The sequence below is a fragment of the Ostrinia nubilalis genome, chromosome Z (assembly GCF_963855985.1).
Source record: "Ostrinia nubilalis chromosome Z, ilOstNubi1.1, whole genome shotgun sequence".
Taxonomy (NCBI): Eukaryota; Metazoa; Arthropoda; class Insecta; order Lepidoptera; family Crambidae; genus Ostrinia; species Ostrinia nubilalis.
Window position 1 is genome coordinate 11381394 of NC_087119.1, and position 18947 is coordinate 11400340.

The following is an 18947-nucleotide window of genomic DNA, read 5'->3' on the forward strand; positions in this document are numbered from 1 at the left end:
CAATTTAGATGTGCATCATAGCTATTAACAAAAATATCAAAACAGACACTAAAGGTCCATCCATATACATAATATGTACCACACAAAATGAAAAATTTATAAAAGGAAAATTAGTCTTTAAAATTTTGTAGTTAATGCATCTGCCCGATAAATAACATTTAACGCAAACTGTAAAGAAAATTTGATAATCTAATTGGGATTTCTTATCAAAGCCACTCCTTGTACCTACTTACAACTTAGAGTTAAAGATAATTATGATTACATTACCGCAATGTTCAGGAATGTGTCCATTCATAAGGCCGACTTCCCACGCCTTCTTGACGATCGGCCAGGGGTATTCTCCTGACTTGTCATATTGAGCAGCCACTGGCATAATTTCTTCTTTTGTGAACTTTCTGGCCAGGTCTTGAAGAGCCTTTTGCTCATCGCTAAGCTCTATTTAAGAAAACATTTTATTCGTTTTGACAAAAATTTAATAATTAGGTAAATAAGAAATATTTAGTACAATAAAGAAAATGTATAAAATAGAATGATTTAATATTACATACCAAAGCAAAGTCCTGTTGTAGGTATTGGTTTCGCAGAAGCCACTGGTGTTGTTGTAGATATAGACCTGAATATAGGTCTGGTGGCACGGGCGATCTTAAAATGAAGATAATTGATTAAGTTTACATCACCAATAAGCTCCGGAAAAAAAGAACATGAAAAACGAAAATAAACATAAAGAATGTACACAGGAATGCAGGAATATAAACAAAAGACAACATAGTTTAATTTGTTTCTTAAATTAACAGCTTAATTGAGTAGGTAGTCCATCAGCAAAGTCAGCTGTATGCAAAATTTTGAGAATCTATTAATGCTAGTCATAATTGAGTTGTGAATATTCTATTAGTGGAATATTGAATCATCCAATGAAGGTAGAAGGTACCTAGCCTACCTACAAAATAACAGGCGAATTTAAATATTATTTTTAAAGAAATGGTAGTTCATTGAGTTTCCATTTAGACAATTTTCAATAGCTTTGCAAGGAAGTGTTAACATAAAATTCGATTTTCAAAATGAAAAATTAAAATGACAATCGCAATTGCATGAACTTTGGACTTTGACGGCTAAGTGCGAATTAACTTATAATGTAGCACTAAATTAAATTGTATGTGATTAATTTGGTGTTTTACCTATCCGTGAGGTAAGACAACTATTCGAAAATCTTTCATATCCTCAAGTGAGAGAAATAAAATTTTAGCAATTTATAAAATAATTACACTTACTTGAACGATTGGATTCATTTTCTAATTTTTTATTGGCAAATTAAAAATTTTATTTAGATAATTTTACAGCAAGGACTTTGAACCCAGCAATAACAACGCCAACAGGTTTAGATTCGCAAATTATCTGTGTGGCCACACAGACATCCACTCAAAGACAGAAACAAAGAGCATAAAAGAGTATAGATGACCCAAGCTGAACTGTCCCACCAAACTCAATGACAGGGGGGCGCTACCATCGTTCAACTATATGGTTTCCAACATGGCAAAAATCGGAACCAGCGATCCGGTATTGACGGTGGCGCCACACTGTCAATGTCATCGATAGGACAGTTCACTATTTTGGAACTATAAGAGACGGCACTCCATAGATATTTTTTGAGCTCACGCACACATATGCATTTTAGAGAACGACCCGCAAATCTTTACCAACCGCACAAACTACAGGCGGAGCTACCAACCTAATGCCTTATTTTCTGACAGTATTAGTGACGTTCGTAATAACTTATCGATTATCGATACTTTGCTAGGGTTGTAATTGCATATCGATATCTAGTATAGGAACCTTCAATATTTTAATGATTACTATTTTTATTTTATACTATGTGTAAGTAAAACGAAGTTTTGTAACGTAAATTATTTATTTCGAAATAAAATAGGTATATTACAATAAGTATTGAACATGACATAGCAGTTGTAGGCATGAGGAATTATTGAAAATTATAACAAAGTACAGAAATGATAATTTTGTAAACTTTTATTTTCACAACTTTTTCTAAGAAAAAATAGGATTTTTATTTATAAACATCTTTAATTTTCTTATCAGCTGATCGAACCTCAGCCTCAAGATTACTTTTCAATGCTTTGTTGCTGTGCTTTTTTACTTTTGTCAGCAAAATTGTTTTCACTTTTTATGAAGCTGTCATTAATGATTTTACAACTTTTTCTTAGAAAAAGGTAACTTAATATTTTAAACATCTTATCATAAATTTCTTTATTATGTTGTTGACATTTAAACCAACTAAAATTACAATTTGTACTCAACATTAAGAAAATGAATTTTCCAACATTTTCCATATATATCTGGTCGGCAATATGGTCATGATAAAATTGTTTAGCTTCATTTACGGTGGTACATAATTGAATTGTTGGATAAACGAGACTTTTTTTATCATGCCACCATTCGCGAAGAGATATATATGCATACAAATCATTGTCAACAGGAGTTTTCACGCTCAAACACTCTTCACAAATTAAACAAGAACTGTTCTGTAATAGTTTGGCAGCTAAATACCCGCTTACATATACTACTGGTTGGTTTTCAAGGCTACACAAATTTTCAATGGGCTGTTCTAAGTTTTCAGGGTCCGGGATAGACAACACAGGATAAAATTCAGTGTCTGTGGAATCTTGAACATTAATTTTTATTTCTGTTGTTTTTAAATTAGTTTTTAAAATGTCTTTATATTCCAGCATATGTTTATTGTTGTCTGCTTCACAATTAGCACTTCTGCTATGAGGCACTTTCAGCCCAGTAACCATGCTTGTTTTAAGCGCTGCAGTAAAGTGCGTGATAGTGGGATTTCTATTGGTTACACTGTGTTGCCTAATGATTCCAAATAAGTTTTCCAGAGAGTCTTGGTTAAACTGTCTAAGGTTCATATATTTAAACCCTTCATTCTTTAACTTTTCCCAAATATCGTTTAAGGATTTGATAGATATTTGATATCCCTTTACGCATTTAACATTTTTTAGTATCGTGTTTTCTGCTGTTATAAATTTTATGGTTTTTAACTTATCAGTATAAAAGGTCCAAGACTCAATGTGATTACTTGATGTGGAAACATTTTCCCGGATCCCTTTCTTTACGTCATTTAAAGATGATGGACCATTTGTACAATCAAATAGTTTATCTAACTGTTCAATCACAAATGCTGTATCATTGCAATCAGAAACTTCTTTCCATGCCATCATTTTTAAAATAGCTGCCACGGTATTACTCAGAGCATGCGCAGCATACTTCACCCTCATCTTAGTTTTGAATGTTGGATTTACAATGGTACTATTCAGTTTTTTAAAATTTAAAAAATTTCTGTTGTGTTCTTCTGCAACTACCAAATGCCTCCATTGTGCAATTTTTCCATCGAAAGACATATTTCCACTTTTAAAGAAATTGTTTCGTAATGATTTGAACAAGTGAGGGATGTCATAGATTATAAAAATTTTGTCATTATTTACAGAGAAAAAGTTGCTATCTATGCCTTGTCCACAGTTTCTTTTTAACATGTTAAGAGCTCCTATATTTGTAGATCCCTGATCACAAACTGTTGTTAGAACCATAAATCCGATTTCTTTTAATTTTTTGATGATGTCCGATATAATTTTTGCCAGTTTTGCTGTTGATATTGTGCCTTCCACAAAATAGTGCGCAATATATTGTTTGTATTTATGTTTAGCACCCTGTATCATAAACACTAACGCATGGTCTGCAATTTTCTTTTCTCGTCCCATGTTCTCGCCCTCTCCATAATCCACGTAGCCATCCACTTTATCAGCAATTTCGTTATAAATTATCCGTTTCTTTAACGCCATCTCGTCAAATATTAACGAGCAATATTTATTTTCCTTTGGCATACTTGATGCTTTTGCCTCTAACATATCAATTATATTTTTATTTATACCAGGCTCCATTGGTATATTTTTTAAAATCCTTTGGAGCGTTTTAGTGCTTGGTAGCGTAAACAGCTTTTGCATATAGCGGTATGCTTTAGGGGACCGTTTAAATATAGCCAAAGCATATATTTTGACTTCGCTATATTCCTTATTGTTTTTTTTGCATTTTGTAACTGTCGCCAAAGCCTCTTCTCTTTAATTGTAAATGTTGATGAAGTGTCTGTAATAAAAACATTTCCATTAGTAAAAAAAACAACATTAAAGCAAATTGAATTGAATATTGGTTAATTAATCAGCAATTTTACTTAGTTTTTTAAATTAGGATGTTTTATCTTACCTTTCATTTCAATGTTTTTCTTAGGTCTTTTATAACTGTGGACTAATATTTCTGCCTGTGCATCTTGATGGCAAATGTTTTTATCATCTGAAATATTATAAATATGCAAATTAGTTTAAAATTTATTTTGTTGTTTTATGAAACATATTATTTCCAAATCAATCAATCATTATCAAGTTTTAAAAAAATGCAAAGACAGGATAATGATAGCTCTTCTCATAAAATATGAAGCGTGGGCCCACCTTCAATAACAATGACATAATATTAAATTAAAGGCATTTAGAGGTTTTAATGTTCTGCATTCTGGATGCGGTCTGCGGGTATGTCAAGACAATCTGTAAGTGGTCGTGATAAGGCAATCAGTCACGTGTGCTTTGCGTTCTTTGTTCGTATCCGCACGGTCAAATAGCATTAATATAAAATGTACAGAAACCTAGAATGTTGTACATATAAGTTCATTTTGACCTGACTGCAGACTGCAGAACGCATCCAGGGTGGCATTCTTTAGTTTGAGGGAAGGCATATTTTAGAAGGTAAATAATTAGTTTGTACACTTACCATGAGTAATGGGTTTATAGGTCATATGTTCTGGTGCATTGGAAGTAGAAGGAAGAGGTTCAAAAGTTGTTTTCGCAGAAATACCAGAATCTGGTATATCCACAGCTCCCAAACATGTTGAATTTAGTTGTTTGGTTGTAGTTGTAAGGGGAACTGAAAGCAGATAATGAAATGTGAATTGGGTAATAAAATGTCATGTTCTTACCCAACTTTAGGGTACAATCAGTCTAGTACATGTCTTGCTCACATTAAAAATTACTAGCTTATAAATATTATTAAACTAGCTGACCTGGCTAATTAATGTAGATTGCCTAAAATTTTTCAAATTGGTCCGGTACTTTTTTTGAAGAATTTGTATTACACAAATTACTAAAGTCCCTCTAACTCAACACACATTCTAAGCTAAATTGTGTTACGAGTGGGTTTACTACAATATTCAAGCTGTGGGGTTCTAACCCGCACTTTAGGCTATCTTGGCTTCGAGTTACGGAGCCGATCAAATACAAACAAACAATTAAATATTTCCTTTTATATTATTAGTATAATTTTAGATAAACATACCTCGTTCAACTGGATTTGACTTCTTTGGAATGCAATATGAATGATCATAAAGAACTGTAACAAAGTATAGATATAATTAATAATTGAAATTATATATTATTTATTGATAAGCATACAACACATGTTTGTGGTTACAAAGAAAGAACCTTGTTAAATTGCATTCGGTTGGTTTGTTTTGGAAACCAAAGAAAATTAATTAAGACATCTAAATAATTCAGAAAAATTGATAGATAGTAAATTAAATTTAAAAAAAATAATTGAAGTCATCATCATACCTGTCTTGAGGTTTTCTTTATTGGAGTCTTTTACATGAAGAGGAAACTCTGTCAAAACTTCATCTGGCAAGATGGGATTGCTCAATTCCAGTGTTGGAATAGCTGAGTTCTTCAGCCGAGTTCCTTTGGCATTGAAGGATTCAGGAGTGAAGTGCCCACCACAAACAAACTTCAGTTGGTGTAACTTTTCAATAGGTACATATGCTAAGTCTTCTATGCCAGCATTTTTAACCCACATTCGACAACTGAAATAAGAAATACCTATTAGAAAAGAAAAAGAATAACAAACTGAAATTTATTCATCAACTAATTTCTTTTAGTATTGTTATGCAATTCATTTACAGAGTACGAAACAAAATACTGAAATTAAAAATTGGTTATGGTTATTTACTGTATGATTAAAAATATTAATCCCAGCCTTTAAGTTTACACAATCAGTAAAATTATCTTGTAATAAATGAGTGTTATTAGAAACTTACCGGTCAGAATCCAGAGGAAACCTACTCAAAAGTAAGGGTGATCCACCACGACTTCGCCTCTTATTACAAATAACGCACTTCTTGTTGTTTCTACTCTCCATTATCAGTAGAAGCCTAAAATGAAATAGGTATTAATTAAACAAAGCCTATAATTTCTCTCCAACCAGTGTCAATGCCCTGGTTCATGCATTTACCAGTTTTGAAAGTACATTTACATTTTCATCACATAGGGTTGTTTTTAATGAATAATAGATTTGTAATAGATCTAATATTTCAAGTAAGTAGATAACATACCCATTAAACAGAAAAGTAAATAAGAGTTTAAACTTCTGTAGAAGTTGAAACACAGCTTATTTAAAAGAGTCTCTATCTCACAAAAAACATAACACTGAACAGCAAACTTTATCACGCCCGATACGGAGGAACTTAATCAACTCAACGTAAACGACAGAAAAGTTTATTTACAGTAATATTGCACCAAATCTGAGAAAATAACTTCACACGAATCAATTCGCCGGTTAAAAACTCAAACTCAATTGACAGACATTTTTTTTCATTTGTCAAACTAACAATACTACCAACATAAGGACACTAACAATTATTTTTAGTATGGTGGTATTGATCCGCGGGTTCCCCTGCTGTAGTGAAATCAATCCAAAATGCACTTTATTGCTTAAGGGATAAGGTTGTATATCAATTGCTACATATAGAGACTAGTTTTTGAATGAGAAGTGTCTACCCACTGGACAGAAATGTGGACAGAAACAATTTTGTGTTGCCCTGTCTGTTTATCGTTGAGCAGGCAGCAGGCCATGAAGCTACAGATAAAAATGGAGGCCACACTCCGAATACCTACTTGAAGCACAAACTATGTATCACTATCTCGCTCTCTGTGGGCAGACTCACTCTTTCTAAATAAACAAAAAATATAAATTTGCTCAAATTCAATGAAACTCAATGTAAAATCTTTATTTCTTGACATAGGTATCATTAAAAATGATAGGTGTAAATACTGGTAAAACGTTTTAGGAAGAAATTACTGTAAAAAATGTGAAAAATGTTTACAATGATCCAATGTCGGAAATCACGAAATAAACACTTACGCGTGGAATATTATGTGAATGTCACTTCCAGGGCACCACGTAGTACCGCAACCACGCACTACAAGATTTTGCACCATTTCTTGTGATAAAACAATGATTATTTCCTGTAAACAATCTCAAACGAAATTACCTGCATAATAAACAAAATAGTAAACAACCGCCATGATGGGCCGGATTGGGCCGATGTTGCCACATGGTACCGATTCCCCGGGAATTGGGATTGTAATTCCCTGATTCGCCAACACATTAAGCCTAAATGGCCGACAATTTTGTGATTTTTTATTTAACTAGGTAATCTTAGTTTCAAATATTAATTATTTATTTGTTTAACTTCTGATTTGGTTAGTGAATTGGCTATTTCGAAGAATTTACAAGGAGATTTAAATAAGAAGATAGCAATACTACAGTTCACACTAAAAAGAGAGGTAGGGCCACAGAGAGCGAGATAGATATAAGTAGGTATTTGACTCAAGTTTTTGTTCCAAGTTTGCCCTCCATTTTTATCTTTAGCTTCATGCAGCAGGCCACTCTATTCCTTTATCAGAGAGGCCACCACACACTCCATTGCGTGTGCTCTAGTAGTTGAAAAATACCGATATACAATACCGATAGTGTTTATTCGATATCAATTTTTTAATTAATACTAATGTTTTATATTATTTACTATACATATTTAATAACTAGCAACTGTTATCTTACTAATTATAAAAAATATTGATAAAACAATAAAACCCAACTGCGTAAAAATGAACAAAAAAGATAAAAACAAGACAACTAATGTAGTTTTCACAAATGCAGTCAGAGGTAGGGTTGAGCCGGACATGTTTCTGTCTTGTCCGGTCCATCCAATAATATTGTCTTGTCCGTCCTGTCAGGCTTTTTATGTGGCTGTCGCGCCAGTTGGAAGTCGAGCCAAAGACACTCATCACCCCGCGTGATATGTCCGGCTTTTAGGGCAAAATGTCCGGCCAAATGAAGCACAGAGTCCGGCTTTTGTGTTTTTGCACCTAGCAGCCCTAGTCGGAGGCATCAATGACCAATTCTTTTATTGGTGATATATTTAAAGTATTTGAAGCCTCCGACTGTATTTGTGAACACTAAGTGGTCTTGTTTTTAAGTCCAACTCAGAAACTGTAGTGGACCATATTAAAAACTCTACTCATGCACCTACCGATAATAACGAATTAACTTTGCTAGGGTCAGGTACACATAAAGTATTAGGACTCGCGTGGTCAAATGATGACGATAGCATACGGTATAAGTTACAAGTAGAACCAGTACCAACCGACTTAACCAAAAGGAAGGTTTTATCTATAGCCTCTGCCATTTTTGACCCTTTGGGTCTGTTAGGGCCCTTAATAATAATTGCGAAATGTTTCATACAACGTTTATGGAAAATTAAAATTAACTGGGACGAAAACCTACCTAACGAGTTTTGTTATGAATGGGAATCATTTTATAACAAATTAAATTATGTAAACTCAATAGTTATTCCGCGACTTGTCCTTATCAGTGATTACATTAAGGCGGAGCTGCACGGATTCTGTGACAGTTCATTGACAGCTTATGGCGCGGCTATCTATGTACGTTCTCTTGATAGGCATGGTAACTAGAGATGGGTTTCCACCCGGGTAAAAACCCACATGAGGGTAAAAACCCAATAAAAACCCGTTTCATTCCACCCGTGGGTGTTTACACCGGGTGAAAACAAATAATTTTATAATTATTTCAATTGGTATCTTTTCTTTATTTTTATTGAATTTTTCTCATTTAAGTTTATTGATTAATAAGTAATAAGTAAAATTTAACACTAATATGCATTTATATCGTGGCTAAATCGTAAAATTGATCACGTTATGATGATGTGACCAATTATTTTATAAAATGGTGTTATTAAATTTCAAGAATCGTCGAACCGATTTAGAAGAAATTTAGTAGGAACACAATAATTTGTGATCATGGGAAGGACATGGAGGGGGGGGGGGGGAGATGCCAAAGATGCCAAACTCTCTCTTTGATGACATTACGGTATAAAGTTACAAATAACAACACCAACTACAAACTACTTCTGCTTAAAAACTTGAAATCGAACCGCCCTTCCGCCACTGTAACGCATTGTAACGTTTTTCAAGACCTCCTTTCCCCTCAGATTGCATTACGTAACACTAGAACGCCCCCTTAGCAACAAATACCACTTCTCACTTTAAAAAAACGCTATTTTTGTTTTCACCCACCAGAATGGGTGATAATGGGTAAAAACCGGGTTTTTACCCAAATCACCCAGTTTTAACCCAATCGGGTGAAATGGGTTTTTACCCACTACCCATCTCTAATGGTAACGTGGTTGTACGATTGCTTTGCGCGAAGTCGCGGGTTGCGCGAAACGAAACAATACCGAAATTAGAATTACGTGCTTGTTTATTGTTAGCCATATTATACAACAAGGTTAATGATGCCCTAAAACAAGAAATACCTAACATATTCTTGTGGTCAGATTCCAGGGTGGCGTTGGCTTGGATAAATTCCAAATCGGACAAATTGTCAACCTTCATCAAACATAGAGTAACTGAAATAAATAAATTAACCAATACGAAGGATTGGTACTGGGTTTGCTCGAGTGACAACCCTGCGGACCTGCTGTCGAGGGGGGTAGAGGCAGATAAACTGCCAGCGTGTTCCCTTTGGTGGCAGGGCCCCGCATGGTTGTCCCAGCCTACGATTCCAGAGAACATTCTATTACAACCCTATTCTTATGATGAGACTTTAAACACAACCAATTGTAACGTTTCTACCAATTCTAGTGATACAATTGATAACAGGTTGTTTGAACGTTGGTCGAACCTCAAGAAGTTAAATCGTTGCTTTGCATTTGTGTTAAGATTTATTCACAATTGTAGAGATCCAAAAAACAAATTAACTACTTCATTGTCAGCCCTAGAGTTGAACGATGCTTTAATCAAATTAATACAATTTGCACAGATTCAGTCGTATGCTACCGAATATAATTTACTTAGTAAAAATAAACAATTACCGAGGTCATCGAACTTACTGTCCTTGAATCCCTTTATTGACGAGGGGGTTATGCGTGTGGGGGGTCGTTTAGGCCAGTCTAACTACAACTACGATAAGAAACACCCCATAATACTACCACGTCACCACCCACTTACAGAGTTGATAGTTGTTGACTTTCATAAGCGATTGTTGCATGCAGGCCCGCAATTATTGTTGTCATCTATACGTGAGCAATATTGGCCTGTGCACGGCAAGCAACTAGTAAATAAAATAGTACATAAATGTGTGACGTGTTTCAGAGCTAAGCCTAAGGTAACTACACCGATTATGGGTAACCTACCCCCATCGCGAGTTAACCCTGCACTTCCCTTTGTATTGACAAGCGTTGATTACGCGGGCCCATTTCATATTAGGGACAGGAGAGGACGAGGATTCAAGGCAAGTAAATGCTATGTCGCTGTATTTGTGTGCTTAACAACCAAGGCTGTTCACATAGAGCTGGTATCTAGCTTGGAAACCAATAACTTTCTCGCGGCTTTTAAACGATTCATATCCCGTAGGGGAAAACCAAAAGAAATGTTGAGTGATAATGGCACAACATTTCATGGAGCTAACAATGAGCTTAAGGAATTGTATAATTTTCTAAGAGATAGCTTGGATGAGTTTACAACCTCATGCGCTAGTGAGGGGATTATCTGGAAATATCTGCCTGGTTACACCCCGCATATGGGGGGGTTGCATGAGGGGGCTGTAAAGTCTTGTAAATACCATCTGAAACGAGTATTAGGTAATTCTTTGTTGACTTTTGAGGAGTTCGCAACCGTTCTCACTCAAGTAGAATCCATTCTTAATTCTCGGCCCTTGTGTCCGTTGCCTAATTCAGCTAATGATGAAATATTTTGTTTGACGCCAGCCCACTTCTTGATAGGCAGAACACCCATTTCGATACCTGACTATAATTATACAGACGTGCCAATGAGCAGATTGACACACTATCAGCAGTTGCAACAGCTGTACCAAAGCTTTTGGCAGCGTTGGTCGAGGGACTATATTGGACTTCTGCAGACCCGTACCAAGTGGAGGAGCTCAAAGGGCATCAGTCTACGTGATGGCACCATCGTACTCGTGAAGGATGACCGGCTGCCCCCGAACCAATGGAAACTAGGACGCATCGTTAACTGCTGCAAGGGGAAGGACGGAGTCACGAGGGTTGCGGAGATCCACACTTCAGGGGGAGTCATCAAACGCGCGTTCAACAACATTTGTCCACTACCTATAAATGGAATTGATTAATTATTTAAGTTTATTACCTACTAAGTTTCAATATTATTTTAAGTTAATATGTATGTATATTGTTTGTATTAATTTAGAGTCAAGGGTGTATTTACCAATAGTTACTATGTACCTATGTGGGACTTGGTTTGTATTCGTTTAAATAATTTCCTATTGTTTGTTTCAATTACCCACTTAGGATTAGTAGGTATGTGTGAAACCTGGGTGTCTGGTACCTTTTTTCATGGATTAACAAACTTAAATTTATTTCAATTGATTAAACTTATTATTACCAGAGACCTAGATTTTACTGGATAAGGTTTTGTAGTTCTATATTAATAATGCCTGTGGTGGCAGCATGTCAAGGACAGAAAAAAGTATTTTAAAAGAAAAGAATAAAACGTCACTTTTCCGTCAACCGAAGAAAAATATGGTTTCATTTGCTCTCTTCTAATACGAAATATTATGCAGATAATCATTTGGTGACCCCGATTTATCTTTTTAGTTCATTTTTACGCAGTTGGGTTTTTTGTTTTTTTCAACAACTTAGATTAATAAAACCTAGATAGATAGTCAGTGCACGAAAGGTGAGGCAGATTTTAGTAAGCCAGAATGGCTTACTCGTAAACGTCACATGAACTGTTAAAGTGAAAAATTGGTAAACACGTCCGACGACTTTTAATTAATTAAGAAGGTTTGTGCTGTGAAAGGGTGTCTAAATACATCAGAAAAACTAAAGAAAGTGACCAGTGTTACATTTCATAAGTAAGTACTACGATTCGACGCGTATTTTGCTTGAATTTGGCTTTCAAAAATTAAATACGGGAATGATACCAGTAACAAGAAAATTTATTTCCCAATTGTTCGCCGTACAAATACACTTCCTTTTTTATGAAATCGAGACTTCAATCGATTTATCTTATTGTAATTATGTAGGTACTTTGAATTCAATAAATAAGTAAGTACATGATGCGTTTTGTTTTTGTTAGTTATAAAATAATTAAAAACGTATTAAAAATTTCCCTACTTTCGGGAAAATCGCCTACACTGTCTACACTCCCCAACAAAATTGACACTAATGACATAAGATTTTTGCCTCCCTCTTGACGAAGCGTTTGTATGAAGACTATTCATCTAGGTTTTATTAATCTAAGTTCAACAATAATTTTATTTTATGCTTGTCATGTGGATTAAGTGTGCTCACTAGAAGCAACATGGTACCTAACTAGGCTTTTTGTTGAGATAAATACCGATTGCGCTAATTTATAGTGTCTCCAATTCATTTGCGTTTCATCTCTAGTCCACACTACAGTCACGATCCAATTTCATTCCAGACAAAACAACGGACTTGAGCACTTACCATTAAAAGTCCAAACGCCATTTTTTTAAATTAAAATTACTAAAACACAGCAAATGTTCGTGAAGCGTTTGACTTGCGTTTGAGAGAAAGTAGCTTTCTGTCAGCTTTTACTCAAATGCGCATTGCGCTCCGCTTACTTTACAATAGCAACAATAGGTAGGTACAGATAGATCAAACGAAGCTGAAACGTAAGCTACTTTTTTCCAGCGTAAAGGCGTAAATTAAGTTAAAATTTATTTACCTACTTAACTACCTAAATTAGCCTTAACTTTTCCACGTAGTAGAAGTAAAAAAATGGGTAACTTTGAATTTTTATACCGCGAAAACTACGTGGAATTTTCAAACGGGAGTTTTACTATCACGTTTGTATAACTGAGCTCTATACGGTTCATCAAATAAATGAGAATGTCTGATTATACCAAAGAGCATAAAAGAGTAAGAGACGGCACTCCATAGATATTTTTTGAGCTCACGCACACATATGCATTTTAGAGAACGACCCGCAAATCTTTACCAACCGCACAAACTACAGGCGGAGCTACCAACATAATGCCTTATTTTCTGACAGTATTAGTGACGTTCGTAATAACTTATCGATTATCGATACTTTGCTAGGGTTGTAATTGCATATCGATATCTAGTATAGGAACCTTCAATATTTTAATGATTACTATTTTTATTTTATACTATGTGTAAGTAAAACGAAGTTTTGTAACGTAAATTATTTATTTCGAAATAAAATAGGTATATTACAATAAGTATTGAACATGACATAGCAGTTGTAGGCATGAGGAATTATTGAAAATTATAACAAAGTACAGAAATGATAATTTTGTAAACTTTTATTTTCACAACTTTTTCTAAGAAAAAATAGGATTTTTATTTATAAACATCTTTAATTTTCTTATCAGCTGATCGAACCTCAGCCTCAAGATTACTTTTCAATGCTTTGTTGCTGTGCTTTTTTACTTTTGTCAGCAAAATTGTTTTCACTTTTTATGAAGCTGTCATTAATGATTTTACAACTTTTTCTTAGAAAAAGGTAACTTAATATTTTAAACATCTTATCATAAATTTCTTTATTATGTTGTTGACATTTAAACCAACTAAAATTACAATTTGTACTCAACATTAAGAAAATGAATTTTCCAACATTTTCCATATATATCTGGTCGGCAATATGGTCATGATAAAATTGTTTAGCTTCATTTACGGTGGTACATAATTGAATTGTTGGATAAACGAGACTTTTTTTATCATGCCACCATTCGCGAAGAGATATATATGCATACAAATCATTGTCAACAGGAGTTTTCACGCTCAAACACTCTTCACAAATTAAACAAGAACTTTTCTGTAATAGTTTGGCAGCTAAATACCCGCTTACATATACTACTGGTTGGTTTTCAAGGCTACACAAATTTTCAATGGGCTGTTCTAAGTTTTCAGGGTCCGGGATAGACAACACAGGATAAAATTCAGTGTCTGTGGAATCTTGAACATTAATTTTTATTTCTGTTGTTTTTAAATTAGTTTTTAAAATGTCTTTATATTCCAGCATATGTTTATTGTTGTCTGCTTCACAATTAGCACTTCTGCTATGAGGCACTTTCAGCCCAGTAACCATGCTTGTTTTAAGCGCTGCAGTAAAGTGCGTGATAGTGGGATTTCTATTGGTTACACTGTGTTGCCTAATGATTCCAAATAAGTTTTCCAGAGAGTCTTGGTTAAACTGTCTAAGGTTCATATATTTAAACCCTTCATTCTTTAACTTTTCCCAAATATCGTTTAAGGATTTGATAGATATTTGATATCCCTTTACGCATTTAACATTTTTTAGTATCGTGTTTTCTGCTGTTATAAATTTTATGGTTTTTAACTTATCAGTATAAAAGGTCCAAGACTCAATGTGATTACTTGATGTGGAAACATTTTCCCGGATCCCTTTCTTTACGTCATTTAAAGATGATGGACCATTTGTACAATCAAATAGTTTATCTAACTGTTCAATCACAAATGCTGTATCATTGCAATCAGAAACTTCTTTCCATGCCATCATTTTTAAAATAGCTGCCACGGTATTACTCAGAGCATGCGCAGCATACTTCACCCTCATCTTAGTTTTGAATGTTGGATTTACAATGGTACTATTCAGTTTTTTAAAATTTAAAAAATTTCTGTTGTGTTCTTCTGCAACTACCAAATGCCTCCATTGTGCAATTTTTCCATCGAAAGACATATTTCCACTTTTAAAGAAATTGTTTCGTAATGATTTGAACAAGTGAGGGATGTCATAGATTATAAAAATTTTGTCATTATTTACAGAGAAAAAGTTGCTATCTATGCCTTGTCCACAGTTTCTTTTTAACATGTTAAGAGCTCCTATATTTGTAGATCCCTGATCACAAACTGTTGTTAGAACCATAAATCCGATTTCTTTTAATTTTTTGATGATGTCCGATATAATTTTTGCCAGTTTTGCTGTTGATATTGTGCCTTCCACAAAATAGTGCGCAATATATTGTTTGTATTTATGTTTAGCACCCTGTATCATAAACACTAACGCATGGTCTGCAATTTTCTTTTCTCGTCCCATGTTCTCGCCCTCTCCATAATCCACGTAGCCATCCACTTTATCAGCAATTTCGTTATAAATTATCCGTTTCTTTAACGCCATCTCGTCAAATATTAACGAGCAATATTTATTTTCCTTTGGCATACATGATGCTTTTGCCTCTAACATATCAATTATATTTTTATTTATACCAGGCTCCATTGGTATATTTTTTTAAATCCTTTGGAGCGTTTTAGTGCTTGGTAGCGTAAACAGCTTTTGCATATAGCGGTATGCTTTAGGGGACCGTTTAAATATAGCCAAAGCATATATTTTGTTGGCTAAAGTCCACCTTTTTCCTTGTGACTTTTTTTTGTTATTCTGCACTACATCCTTTACTAACGATGTCAGCACTTCCGAATCTAACTTGTCTAAATTCACTCTTGACTTCGCTATATTCCTTATTGTTTTTTTTGCATTTTGTAACTGTCGCCAAAGCCTCTTCTCTTTAATTGTAAATGTTGATGAAGTGTCTGTAATAAAAACATTTCCATTAGTAAAAAAAACAACATTAAAGCAAATTGAATTGAATATTGGTTAATTAATCAGCAATTTTACTTAGTTTTTTAAATTAGGTATGTTTTATCTTACCTTTCATTTCAATGTTTTTCTTAGGTCTTTTATAACTGTGGACTAATATTTCTGCCTGTGCATCTTGATGGCAAATGTTTTTATCATCTGAAATATTATAAATATGCAAATAAGTTTAAAATTTATTTTGTTGTTTTATGAAACATATTATTTCCAAATCAATCAATCATTATCAAGTTTTAAAAAAATGCAAAGACAGGATAATGATAGCTCTTCTCATAAAATATGAAGCGTGGGCCCACCTTCAATAACAATGACATAATATTAAATTAAAGGCATTTAGAGGTTTTAATGTTCTGCATTCTGGATGCGGTCTGCGGGTATGTCAAGACAATCTGTAAGTGGACGTGATAAGGCAATCAGTCACGTGTGCTTTGCGTTCTTTGTTCGTATCCGCACGGTCAAATCGCATTAATATAAAATGTACAGAAACCTAGAATGTTGTACATATAAGTTCATTTTGACCTGACTGCAGACTGCAGAACGCATCCAGGGTGGCATTCTTTAGTTTGAGGGAACTCATATTTTAGAAGGTAAATAATTAGTTTGTACACTTACCATGAGTAATGGGTTTATAGGTCATATGTTCTGGTGCATTGGAAGTAGAAGGAAGAGGTTCAAAAGTTGTTTTCGCAGAAATACCAGAATCTGGTATATCCACAGCTCCCAAACATGTTGAATTTAGTTGTTTGGTTGTAGTTGTAAGGGGAACTGAAAGCAGATAATGAAATGTGAATTGGGTAATAAAATGTCATGTTCTTACCCAACTTTAGGGTACAATCAGTATAGTACATGTCTTGCTCACATTAAAAATTACTAGCTTATAAATATTATTAAACTAGCTGACCTGGCTAATTAATGTAGATTGCCTAAAATTTTTCAAATTGGTCCGGTACTTTTTTTGAAGAATTTGTATTACACAAATTACTAAAGTCCCTCTAACTCAACACACATTCTAAGCTAAATTGTGTTACGAGTGGGTTTACTACAATATTCAAGCTGTGGGGTTCTAACCCGCACTTTAGGCTATCTTGGCTTCGAGTTACGGAGCCGATCAAATACAAACAAACAATTAAATATTTCCTTTTTATATTATTAGTATAATTTTAGATAAACATACCTCGTTCAACTGGATTTGACTTCTTTGGAATGCAATATGAATGATCATAAAGAACTGTAACAAAGTATAGATATAATTAATAATTGAAATTATAGTATATTATTTATTGATAAGCATACAACACAAATGTTTGTGGTTACAAAGAAAGAACCTTGTTAAATTGCATTCGGTTGGTTTGTTTTGGAAACCAAAGAAAATTAATTAAGACATCTAAATAATTCAGAAAAATTGATAGATAGTAAATTAAATTTAAAAAAAATTATTGAAGTCATCATCATACCTGTCTTGAGGTTTTCTTTATTGGAGTCTTTTACATGAAGAGGAAACTCTGTCAAAACTTCATCTGGCAAGATGGGATTGCTCAATTCCAGTGTTGGAATAGCTGAGTTCTTCAGCCGAGTTCCTTTGGCATTGAAGGATTCAGGAGTGAAGTGCCCACCACAAACAAACTTCAGTTGGTGTAACTTTTCAATAGGTACATATGCTAAGTCTTCTATGCCAGCATTTTTAACCCACATTCGACAACTGAAATAAGAAATACCTATTAGAAACAAGTAAATAGTTTTTATCATTAGTAATTTTTAAATTTTAGTTTTTAGTCATTTTAAGTTAATGTAATATTATAAAATTTATTCTCTAATAAATAAAATCCTATTAGAAAAGAAAAAGAATAACAAACTGAAATTTATTCATCAACTAATTTCTTTTAGTATTGTTATGCAATTCATTTACAGAGTACGAAACAAAATACTGAAATTAAAAATTGGTTATGGTTATTTACTGTATGATTAAAAATATTAATCTTTAAGTTTACACAATCAGTAAAATTATCTTGTAATAAATGAGTGTTATTAGAAACTTACCGGTCAGAATCCAGAGGAAACCTACTCAAAAGTAAGGGTGATCCACCACGACTTCGCCTCTTATTACAAATAACGCACTTCTTGTTGTTTCTACTCTCCATTATCAGTAGAAGCCTAAAATGAAATAGGTATTAATTAAACAAAGCCTATAATTTCTCTCCAACCAGTGTCAATGCCCTGGTTCATGCATTTACCAGTTTTGAAAGTACATTTACATTTTCATCACATAGGGTTGTTTTTAATGAAAAATAGATTTGTAATAGATCTAATATTTCAAGTAAGTAGATAACATACCCATTAAACAGAAAAGTAAATAAGAGTTTAAACTTCTGTAGAAGTTGAAACACAGCTTATTTAAAAGAGTCTCTATCTCACAAAAAACATAACACTGAACAGCAAACTTTATCACGCCCGATACGGAGGAACTTAATCAACTCAACGTAAACGACAGAAAAGTTTATTTACAGTAATATTGCACCAAATCTGAGAAAATAACTTCACACGAATCAATTCGCCGGTTTAAAACTCAAACTCAATTGACAGACATTTTTTTTCATTTGTCAAACTAACAATACTACCAACATAAGGACACTAACAATTATTTTTAGTATGGTGGTATTGATCCGCGGGTTCCCCTGCTATAGTGAAATCAATCCAAAATGCACTTTATTACTTAAGGGATAAGGTTGTATATCAATTGCTACATATAGAGACTAGTTTTTGTATGAGAAGTGTCTACCCACTGGATTATACAGTCTCATAACACACTGTGCATCCCATCCTCAGACTAAGGATATCCCACTTCCGCCCATACTTCGGTGTGGTGTGCGGGCTCGCGCTTCGTCTCGGTCAATTTTCCGCATG

General features: G+C 34.0%; 3 protein-coding genes across 6 annotated transcripts in view; all 3 read right to left on the bottom strand.

The window, feature by feature from the left end:
* Positions 1–1428, bottom strand: part of LOC135086576 (medium-chain specific acyl-CoA dehydrogenase, mitochondrial) — a 30277-nt gene extending 28849 nt beyond the window's left edge. For all 3 annotated transcript variants that reach the window (XM_063981330.1, XM_063981329.1, XM_063981331.1), the window contains exons 1-3: positions 1269–1428; positions 549–642; positions 268–435 (exon numbers count right to left, since the gene is read on the bottom strand). In XM_063981330.1, coding sequence (XP_063837400.1) covers positions 268–435; positions 549–642; positions 1269–1286 — 280 coding nt within the window. In that variant the 5' untranslated portion in view covers positions 1287–1428. The remainder of the gene's footprint in view (positions 1–267; positions 436–548; positions 643–1268) is intronic.
* Positions 1429–1583: 155 nt separating this feature from the next.
* On the bottom strand, positions 1584–6897 carry LOC135086946 (THAP domain-containing protein 5-like). The gene is made up of 7 exons (XM_063981770.1): positions 6149–6897; positions 5670–5914; positions 5395–5448; positions 4834–4986; positions 4276–4362; positions 4079–4158; positions 1584–1613 (listed from the first exon to the last, which is right to left on the bottom strand). The coding sequence occupies exons 1-7, from the start codon at positions 6247–6249 to the stop codon at positions 1584–1586; spliced, it is 750 nt and encodes a 249-aa protein (XP_063837840.1). The 5' UTR covers positions 6250–6897.
* Positions 6898–15623: 8726 nt separating this feature from the next.
* LOC135086590 (uncharacterized) lies at positions 15624–18826 on the bottom strand. Of its 2 annotated transcripts, XM_063981344.1 has the most exons (7): positions 18378–18826; positions 18084–18197; positions 17501–17745; positions 17221–17274; positions 16659–16811; positions 16101–16187; positions 15624–15982 (listed from the first exon to the last, which is right to left on the bottom strand). In XM_063981344.1, the coding sequence occupies exons 2-7, from the start codon at positions 18182–18184 to the stop codon at positions 15684–15686; spliced, it is 939 nt and encodes a 312-aa protein (XP_063837414.1). In that variant the 5' UTR covers positions 18185–18197; positions 18378–18826; the 3' UTR covers positions 15624–15683. The 2 variants fall into 2 exon arrangements, with proteins under 2 accessions (XP_063837414.1, XP_063837413.1); XM_063981343.1 differs by having other exon boundaries at positions 18084–18826.
* Positions 18827–18947: the final 121 nt, after the last annotated feature.